A 10,467-nucleotide genomic window follows, 5' to 3' on the forward strand; every position below is an offset into this window, starting at 1 on the left:
TCATAGCTGCCTGTAAATCCAAGATCTGACTCACACAGACATACATACAGGCAAAACACCAATGCACAAAAAATAAAAAATAAAAAGAAATGTAGGTAAGTGGCAGACCTTTCACCTACCATGTCTTAGGCCCCAGAAACCTACACACAGTGACATAACAGTTTTAAGGAAATATGTAAACATTAAGGTAAATACACTTACATGTGTTTTAAAAATCCACAGCTGAGCATTGTAGGTCACTAGGCACTTAAGAATCTGAGGTAGGAGAATTGCACCTTGGAGGCCAATATAGGCTATAGAGTAAGATCCTATCTCAAAAAGGATTCAATGAGCTGGGCAGTGGTGGCACACACCTTTAATTTCCAGCACTTGAGAGGCGTAGGCAAGGGTTTCTCAGTGAGTTCTAGGCCAGCCTGGTCTACAGAGTTAGTACCAGGACAGGCTTCAAAGTTACATCCAGAAACCTTGTCTTCAAAAAACAAACAAAATTGTTTGCTGTATAGTGGTAACAGAGGCAGGCGGATCTCTGTAAGTTCAAGGCCAGCCAGGACTGTTACACAGAGAAACCCTGTCCTGAAATCCCTCCCGCAAAAAGAGTCAATGTATTATTAATTTATTAGGTCCCATTCTGTGGGGCTGAAGAGATGGCTCAGCAATTGACAGCATTTATTGCTACTGCAGAGAATTGGAGTTCAGTTTCTAACACCCATATCTGACTTTTAACTATAGTTCCAGGGGATCTGACAGCTTCTGCAGTCCCAACAGGCTTGTGGTGCACATCTTTAATCTCAGAATGTAGGAGGCCAAGGCAGGTGGATCTGTGTTCAAGAAGTCCCTGGGCTTCAAAGTCCATGTTTCATAGTGGCCAGGATTATTACACAGTGAGACCCTGTCTAGAAACAGCAAACAGTACACACTGTTTGTTATGCACTTTATTCCTTGTTACTTCTTACATATCTTTTGTTGATTTATTTTGGGTTTTTGTTTGTTTTTTGAGACAAGGTTTCTCTGTGTTGTCATGGCTGTCCTGAAACTCCCTCTAGACTGGTCTCCAACTCAGAGATCTACCTGCTTCTGATACCCAAGTGAACCATCACCACCAGCATTATCTATTTACATAAGTAAAAATGATTTGTTTTGTTTTTGATTATTGAGACAGGGTTTCTCTGTAGCTTTGGGGCCTGTCTTGGAACTCACTCTGTAGACCAGGCTAGCCTTGAACTTACAGAGATCCTCCTGCCTCTGCCCCTCAAGTGCTGGGATTAAAGACGTGCGCAACCACCACCTGGCTACAAAAATGATTTCTTTTTTTAAATATTTATTTATTTATTATGTATATAATATTCTATCTGTGTACATGCCTGCAGGCCAGAAGAGGGCACCAGACTTCATTACAGATGGTTGTGAGCCACCATGTGGTTGCTGGGAATTGAACTCAGGACCTTTGGAATAGCAGGCAATGCTCTTTAACTGCTGATCTTAATCTCTTCAGCACTGCAAAAATGATTTCTAAGAGCCACGTACGGCTACATACACCTTTAATTCTATCAGGTCAATCTCTGTAAATTCAAGGTTACCCTGGTCAACATAGCAAGTTCCAGGACAGTCAAAGCTACATAGAGAAACCTCTCTCAAAACAAAGGCTTGGAGGTGGTGGCAAGTGCCTTTAATTTCAGAGGCAGAAGCAGGTGGACCTCTGTTCAAGACCAGCCTGGTCTAGAGAGCAAGTTCTAAAACAATCAGGACTACATAGAGAAACGCTGTCTCAAAAAAAAACAAAACACAACCAAGCAAATATTTATCAGTATTCACATAAATGGCATGTAGAAGTAGCATCACTATTAACCCCATCTCTTTTTCATGGCAACTGCATATCTTTACATCATGAACACAAGGGACACTGCATGCTAATTGGTAATTAGTAGTGAAAGATGTTTTTAGAGATAAGCATTGTTGCTGGTTTTAGTTTTTCCAGACAGGGTTTCTCTGTGTAGCCCTGGTTGTCAGAAAACTCACTCTGTAGACCAGGCTGGCCTCACACTCAGAGATCTGCTGATTCTGCTTCCTATGTACTGGGATTAAAGGTGTGCGTCACCACCACTTGGCCTAAAACAACTCTTTTAAAGTATCAGAGTCACAATTTATTAAGAAAGAAAAAATAAAGAATCAATACTCCCCAAAGTAAGAGTGGGCTGGTGAGCTGGGGAAAGTCACAGGCTCAAAGGCGTACTGTAAAATGCTCATTTGGGGCAAGCAGGGATTTGGGGACACTTTCTCATGAAGCTTAGGTTGACCAAGGATGATCTTGAGCTGCTGATCTTCGTGCCTGTTTGTCAAAGGCAGGAACTACAGTCTGTGTGGCCACATCTGCAGTCTTCTCATCCTAGTGCTGTTTAAAATAAAAGGTCATTCAGGGGCCGCGGCCACACCAATAGTCCCAGCACTCCAGAGGCAGAGGCAGGAGGATCCCTGGGAGTTTCAGGACAACTGGAGAAACTTAGTGAGACCACGTCTCCAAAACAGAAACAAAAGCAACAATAAAAAGAAGTGAAAAGACCAGCGGGGACTAGAGACGGATCTGCCGCTAGGAGCACTTCCAGTTTATGCAGAGTTTCGTTCTCAGCAACAACTCCAGCTCCGGAGGATCCCACTCTTCCTCTAGTCTCCACAAGCACCAGTACACATCTGCCAAAGACACACACACATGCAGAGACCTTAGAAAAGAAAGACAGACAGACCGACCAAATGGTCCTATTGTTGAAGATGGGAGAAAGTTCTGTACTCATACCTGCTTCTTCAATTTTCTTGGTTAGACTGATCAGGAGTCACTTCCTTCAGAATCTTTGTCAGTGAATTTAATCGAGCATGTGTTAGTATTATCTTCTCTTTCAGCTGGGAAGAGACATAGATTGAGGATACTCTTAAACTCACTCAGCCCTCAATTTGCTGTTTACATAATGTTACCAGATTTAAAATAAAAATCTTTAAAAATAAATCCCAACACACACATACACACTTGCCTATATAAGTGAAAGGATATAGCTGAATTCTAGGACAGTCTGGTCTACATAGTTAATATGACCAGTCACAGGTACAAAGTAAAATCCTGTCTCTAAAAAGAAAATGAAAAAGTTGTGTATACTGCTGGGCGGTGGTGGCACACGCCTTTAATCCCAGCACTCAGGAGGCAAAGGCAGGCGGATCTCTGTGAGTTCGAGGCCAGCCTGGTCTACAAGAGCTAGTTCCAGGACAGGCTCCAAAACCACAGAGAAACACTGTCTCGAAAAAACAAAAAAAAACAAAAACAAAAAAAACAAAAAAAAGAAAAAAAGAAAAAAAAGAAAAAGTTATATATATTAAGTAACTACATAATCAAGCTTACCTCTGCAATCTTTTCTTGGAGAGGCAGGTTGTTAATATCCATCTCAGATGCATTTACTATGGTCTTTGTTTTCAAGACATAGCTAGAGAGAAAATATATAAAGTATTAGTACCATTACACATGAATCAAAGCCTGCCTTAGTGGCTTCAAGGACCATGGTGTATTTTATTTGGAAAAACAGATTTTCAATTAAAACCACAAACTCTGCCTTATCCTTTCACATTCTCAGAGACAAAATTATCTTGTGGGAACTGAAAACAAACCCAGAATCAAATGAATAACTACCGTGAGTAAACAATTCACTGAAGGCTGGGCAGGGTGAGGTGTACCTTGGTCCTGTCACTGGGGAAACAGGAAGGTTGGTGCTGTAGTCTGAACTCTGGTACTCTGACAGAGCTCTAGTAATTTTAACCTCTGGGCCGTTTCTCCAGCCCGTTCAGTTTCATGAAAATAAAATACTGTAAGAAAAATGTTTAAAAAAAAAAAGAAAAAAAAAGAAAAATGTTTAATTAGCTAGGAAGATGATAAAATAGCCAATGTAAAAAATAGTAAATGAGATCACACAGTCATTACTATACTCCAGTCTTCATTTCATTAATCTTTTCCATCAGGTAAGATTTTCTCTGTGTCTGGAGTCAAGTGCAGAAGATAGTTATTCCGAGTGTAGAGTACTCACTTTCCAAGCTCAGCACGAGTATCATCTTAAAAATGACTCTAGGTCATGTGGTCAATATTATCACCTTGACAGATCTGGGATGACATGGGAACAGGCCTCTATGCAAAGGTGCCCTCTATAAGCGAGCAGCACCATTCCACAGGCTAGAGTACTGGACTAAAAATAAAAATGAGAAAGCAAGGGCTGGAGACACGGCCCAGCATGGTTAAGAACACTGGCTGCTCTTCCATAGGATCTGGGGTCAATTCCCAGCAAACATTTGGCAGCCCACAACTGTCTGTGACTTGTTCCATCCTCACATACATATACATGATACAAAACACAAATGCACATAAAAAATAAATATAAGTCATTAAAAGACAGAGAGAGAAAGGAAGCTGAGGATTAGCATTAATCTCTGCTTCCTGCCTGCTGACACAATCCAACCAGCCACCTCCATGGCTTCCCACCATGATGGACTATACCCACAGGCTGTGAGCCACAGTAAGCCCTCCCTCCCTTAAGGTTGCTTTTGCCAGGTATGCTATGTTGCCCTGTCACTAGACAAGTAACCAAGACAGCCCTCATTTCAAATTGCTGGGATAGAAAAATCTGACTGGCTTAGTTGGATGAGTTATATATCTTCAATCTTCTTTCCTTCCTTCCTTCCTTCATTTTTCGAGACAGGGTTTCACTGTTTAACTCTGGCTGTCCTGAAACTTGCTTTGTAGACCAGACTGGCTTTAAACTCACAGAGATCCACCTGTCTCTGCCCCTGAGTGCTGGGATTAAAAGCGTACACCACCACTGCCTGACTACATATATATTTCTTTGAGGCTGGGTACCATGCAGGCCAAGTCCTATGTATAAGAAGGGCATGAGGCACAGCAGCAAACCAAGTTATCCCTGACACTATTTTGCAAAAGCATACCTCCCAGAATTTCCCTTAATGAATGAATGCTCTTAAATTATTTCATATGACTATTAAGACATGATACAATAAAACATCTAAAGTAATTGTATTTATCACAGAGTTATAGTTTGTCTTTAGTGCCTGGCCGTTTGCATCTTCTTTAGTTATCCACACCTGGATTCTGCTAGAAGATTTGAACCCCTTATTTGGTAACAATGTCACTGTCTACTCACCACAGCATTTTATCACAGTAGAGGCAGAAGTGGCCTCTCAAGGCAGCCAGAGCAGCATGGGTGGAATACAGATGGAAACCAATAGGAACCTGACAGGAACTACAGAACAGACGGTTGTACGTGCTGTTGGGAATGGGAAGAAGCAGAAGATAACGTGAGGAAACGCAGAGAACAAGTAAAAACTGCTGCCCTCGATGGTGATCTCATCACTCAGACGCTTGGGCAGGGGGCTCTCAAGTTCAAATTCACAGGCTTCCAAGGACAGCTGGGCTAGAGAAGACTTGTCTCAAAAGAAACAACAAAGAACAAAATTTATGACAAAATATTAATTTCTACACTGCTTCTGATCACTTGTATAGTTAATGTCTCCCTACCTCACAAAGAAGTTTACTACTGTCCTTAAGATGTTTGGGGTTTTTCTGCTCCATGCTATAGCTTAATATTGCTTGCTAGGCCATGGGATCATGAACGCTGAAGGACTTAAGGCCTTACTTCTAATATATACACAGATATACAATTGTACCTCTATTTAATTATATAAAACAAGGTCAATTAGATTTTATTTGAATTCATCACAATATTCTGACAATCTGGGAGACAAGAAGACATAATAGCAAGAGGCAGTAAAGTGGAATAAAGATTTTCCTCTACTTTTACCCATTTTCTGGAGTGCTGGAATTAAAGGAACCACCATGCTTGGCCAAAGCTTTAGTTATCAGTACATTGTAACCCAATAAAACTTTTTTTAAAAACATTTACTTATTTATTATATATACAGTGTTCTGTCTACGTGTATGCCTGCAGGCCAGAAGAGGGCACCAGACCTCATTACAGATGGTTGTGAGCCACCATGTGGTTGCTGGGAATTGAATCCAGGACCTCTGGAAGAGCAGTCAGTGCTCTTAACTGCTGAGCCATCTCTCTAGCCCCTCCAATAAAACTTTCAAAACTCATTTATAATATATGTTGTACCATATACAACATAAAGTAATAATTAACTACTGAGACACGGTCACAAGACAAAACGGCAGCCTACAGAACTGGATCTTCACCAGTCCACAGACAGAGGGCTGATCTCCAAAATATACAAAGAACTCAAGAAACTGTCCTTCAAAAGAACAAATAATCCAATAAAAACAAAAATGGGGTACAGACTTAAACAGAGAACTCTCAACAGAGGAATCTAAAATGGCTGAAAGACACTTAAGGAAATGTTCAACATCCTTAGTCATTAGAGAAATGCAAATCAAAACAACTCTGAGATTCCATCTTACACCTGTAAAAATGGCCAAGATCAAAAACACTGATGACAACTTATGCTGGAGAGGATGTGGGGTAAAGGGAACACTCCTGCATTGCTGGTGGGAGTGCAAACTGGTACAGCCCCTTTGGATATCAGTAAGGCGATTTCTCAGAAAATTAGGAAACAACCTACCTCAAGATCCAGCAATACTATTTTTAGATATATACCCACAGGACGCTCAATCATACCACAAGGACATGTACTCAACTATGTTCATTGCAGCATTATTTGTTATAGCCAGAACCTGGAAACAACCTAAATGCCCCTTAGGACATTTATCCTAAATTATCCTAAAGAATGGATAAGGAAAATGTGGTACATTTACACAGTGGAGTACTACACAGCAGAAAAAAATAATGACAGCTTCAAATTTGGGCAAATGGACAGATCTAGAAAACATCATATTGAGTGAGGTAACCCAGACTTAGGAAGACAAATATCATAGTGTAGGGTAAAAGGGACAACTGAGCAGGAAACCAGCCAATCACTAAGCACCCTGACTCTGAACTCAGAGCCAGTGAAAAAAACACACCCTGTATTTGAGGCCTGAACCAGGAAAGAAACATCTTTATCCCTGAACTCAGGACGAAAGACACGTGTCCTGACTCTGAAACTAATGTCAAAGAAACACTTTGTTCCTAGAATCAGAGCCAGTGAAAGAAATATGCCCTGGTCCTAAGATTAGAGTCAAAAAGCTAAAAAGGACCAGTGAAAGAAACACAATTTGGCCATGAAGCCAGAGACACCTCTGCCCCTGACCAGCTAAACTGACCAATCCCTGAGCAGGTAAAAAAAATAAAATCAACCAATCCCCCTTCTCCCTGGGAAAACTATGCCCTTAAGAAGCCCTATAAAAGCCTCTCATCCCTTCAGTTAAGAGCTGCCTCGGGGGCAGAGGAGGCCACTCTCTTGGATTTCTCCTTCCCAAATAAATCTCTTTCTCAAAAGAGTCTTGAGTGACGACCTTCATTTACCTTGCAGACCAGAAGACCAGAAGAACCTGGCTGGGAGGAGCATCTCAGCAAGGCAGAGCAGAAAAGAAGAACCTTGCTAGAATGTTCCTTAAGGGAGGCTGAGCAAGGCCAAGCAGGAGGAGATTGCTACATTACTGCTGGGGGCTTTCCTTTAGCAGAGTGTTAGTAAGAAGAAACATCTTGGGCTGGAGTAAGAAGCATATAGTTCTGCTAAGATGCTCCCTAAAGAGAATGGAGCAGAACTCAGCTGTAGCGGTGCTCTCCAGGAGAACAGGATCCCTATATCCTGCGGGGAGACTATCCACCCCTCCCGTCCGCGCCCCAGCTTCAAGTAGCCTGGCTTCCTGATAGGACACCTTCCCTCCAGAACTGAGCTGTCCCATTGCAGCTCCAGCCTCCAGAGCTGTCCTGTTGCGGCTCTAAGTATATCCTGGCTTCCTGATAAGTCAGGGTATCCCTGCAACACTACTATAACACATTTGCTTACAATATGTACTCACTCATAAGTGGCTTTTAGAAATAAAGCTAAGAAAAACCAGCCTACAATTCACAATCCCAGAGAACCTAGACAACAATGAGGAACCTAAGAGAGACATACATGGATCTAATCTACATGGGAAATAGAAAAAGACAAGATCTCCTGAGTAAATTCGGAGAGGGTAGAAGGGGAGGGGAGAAAAATATATAGCTCAATAAAAACAATTAAAAAACAAAAACAAAAAACCAATTAGATGAACCCAGTGAGGAAATCAGGGCTGGAGTGACAGCTTTACAGGTGAAGGTGCCTGCTACCAAGCGTGGTGAGCAGAGTCTGATCCTCAGGAGACCCCAACAGCAGAGACTGACGCCTCTCACCCTCACATGTCCACCCGGCTATGAATACACACATAATCTCCCCCCACAAACACTAAAGAAATAAAGATACTAAAACTATCCTTAGATTATAATGTGAAACAGAAATCTAACTCTATTCTTGTATGTATTTTCTTGAAGTACCACAGATCAACTCTAGCACCTCATATAAGTTAGGCAAGCATTGTATTTTTAAGCTATGGCACATCTCCAAATAGATAATTACAACTTTTTATCAGGCTTTTTAAAAGAGGTTTAGTGTAGGTTCCCATACTTGAGAACCCAGCACTTGGGAGGCAGAGGCAGAATTATAAAGTCAAGGCAAGACCATTATTACTAAGAACAAAAATAAAAGATTTTGTGAGATTCAGTTATTTTATGTAACTAAATACAAATATCAAAAATGTCACTCCAGGCCCAGTGAGATGGCTCGATGGGTGAAGACACTTGCTGCCAAGCCTGAGGAGCCGAGTTTTAATTCTTGGGACCAGCGCGGTGAAAAGAAAGATGCCTTCAGGTTGCCTTTGTACTTCAATATGTATGCCATACCCCACAACCACACTCACACAATATGTGTGCCATACCCCACAACCACACTCACACAATATGTGTGCCATACCCCACAACCACACTCACACAATATGTGTGCCATACCCCACAACCACACTCACACAATATGTGTGCCATACCCCACAACCACACTCACACACATCATTTTGTGTTTGTTTGTTTTTGTTTTTCAAGACAGGGTTTCTCTGTGTAACAGCTCTGGCTGTCCTGAAACTCTTTATAGACCCAGCTGGCCTGGAACTCAGGGAATCGCCTCCCTCTGCCCAACCAAATACACACCACAGAGTGTTGAGATTAAAAGGCAAGAGCCACTGGGTAAAAAGGGACTCCTCTAAGGACAGGAATGTGTCTTTAGTTTGGCAAAGTCTTAAGAGTTTTAGCCTCCTAAGCACAAATTTGCTGAGTGCTTTACTGCTATGGGAAAGTATTAGCAAGGGAAGATGCAAATTACTAGCAATACTCAAATACCATTCAACTCTGTTCCCTGGTTTTGGAGATTATTACCGAATCAGTCCTGTCATGATTTATACTATAAACTCCAAGTTAAATTTAAATAGTCCTAATTATCTCATAGGATGTGGTCCTCAGATGTTAAAATATACACCCAACTCTAATTTTCATTTCATTAATGTCCTGTTGATATGATTCAAATGCATAAAAAGTATTTCATCCAAACATATTTATGAATTTAATAAACTTACGCCACAACAAAAATAAGTTTTCTTCTTGTTTATGATAATTAGGTACTCCTCAGTATCACTAAATCAAGAACTATAGATCCACCTCAGGAATTCTCCACACGTACCTGCATTTGAGAAAACCTTCAATGCCAACCAGACAGGGTTCGAACAAAACGACATTGTTCGTGACTCCTGAAAGACAAACGGGTTTTGAACAGGAAAACCTCCCACCAGACTCACCCTGGTTATAAAGTCAACATAAAAGGGTGGGGGCTCAGTTAAAAGCGCAAGCTCAGCTCCTGCGAGGTCCAGGCTTTAAGGCTCTGCTCGGGAAAACAAAACTCGCCTCCCTCACCCACTTCCTCTCCGTTCCGAGTCGTCGGGAGTACCCCTCCTCCTGCCCTCGCCTCACTCACTGGAGAAGGCCACGGCCCCGAGAGACCTCGACAGGTCCCAGGCTAAATGCACGGTGTCAGCGAGCACCGCGTAGCAACGTGCGCAATGGAACACGGCACACCTCTCGGGTTCCAACCAAGCAGGCAGCCGCAGGTCGACGGGTGACCCCTCCATCTCAGTCCTCAGACTTAGAGGGGAGGACCCTGCCACCACCTGGGTGTCCCACTCCATGGAGGTAGTAAAAGACAAAGGCGAGTCACAAGAGTCACTGCAAGACTGCGTCTCCAGGGGCGAGGGGCTGCGCGGCGACCGGGCCATCTTTTTGAAGCCTGCCCCTCTTTTTTTTTCTTCCCTGTTTTTTTTTTTTTTTTTTTTTTTAAGCACGCGCCAGGTTCCACCCAAATGAAGTTTTCTGCTTCCTCATTGGACAACATGCCTTTAAGACACGCCCACAACCCGTGGAGCGTCTGCGTATTAGTTAGGCGTGCGACAAGAGCGTTTCAGCCGCT

At 42.3% G+C, this 10,467-nt stretch overlaps 1 protein-coding gene across 1 annotated transcript; it reads right to left on the reverse strand.

Moving 5' to 3' along the window:
* Positions 1-1,260: 1,260 nt before the first annotated feature.
* Positions 1,261-10,306, reverse strand: Oip5 (Opa interacting protein 5). Its single transcript, XM_075961820.1, has 6 exons — positions 9,979-10,306; positions 9,688-9,754; positions 5,184-5,306; positions 3,383-3,464; positions 2,789-2,892; positions 1,261-2,685 (listed from the first exon to the last, which is right to left on the reverse strand). The coding sequence occupies exons 1-5, from the start codon at positions 10,274-10,276 to the stop codon at positions 2,797-2,799; spliced, it is 666 nt and encodes a 221-aa protein (XP_075817935.1). The 5' UTR covers positions 10,277-10,306; the 3' UTR covers positions 1,261-2,685; positions 2,789-2,796.
* Between the last annotated feature and the right edge of the window lie 161 nt (positions 10,307-10,467).

This window comes from Microtus pennsylvanicus, chromosome 2, assembly GCF_037038515.1.
Source record: "Microtus pennsylvanicus isolate mMicPen1 chromosome 2, mMicPen1.hap1, whole genome shotgun sequence".
NCBI lineage: Eukaryota > Metazoa > Chordata > Mammalia > Rodentia > Cricetidae > Microtus > Microtus pennsylvanicus.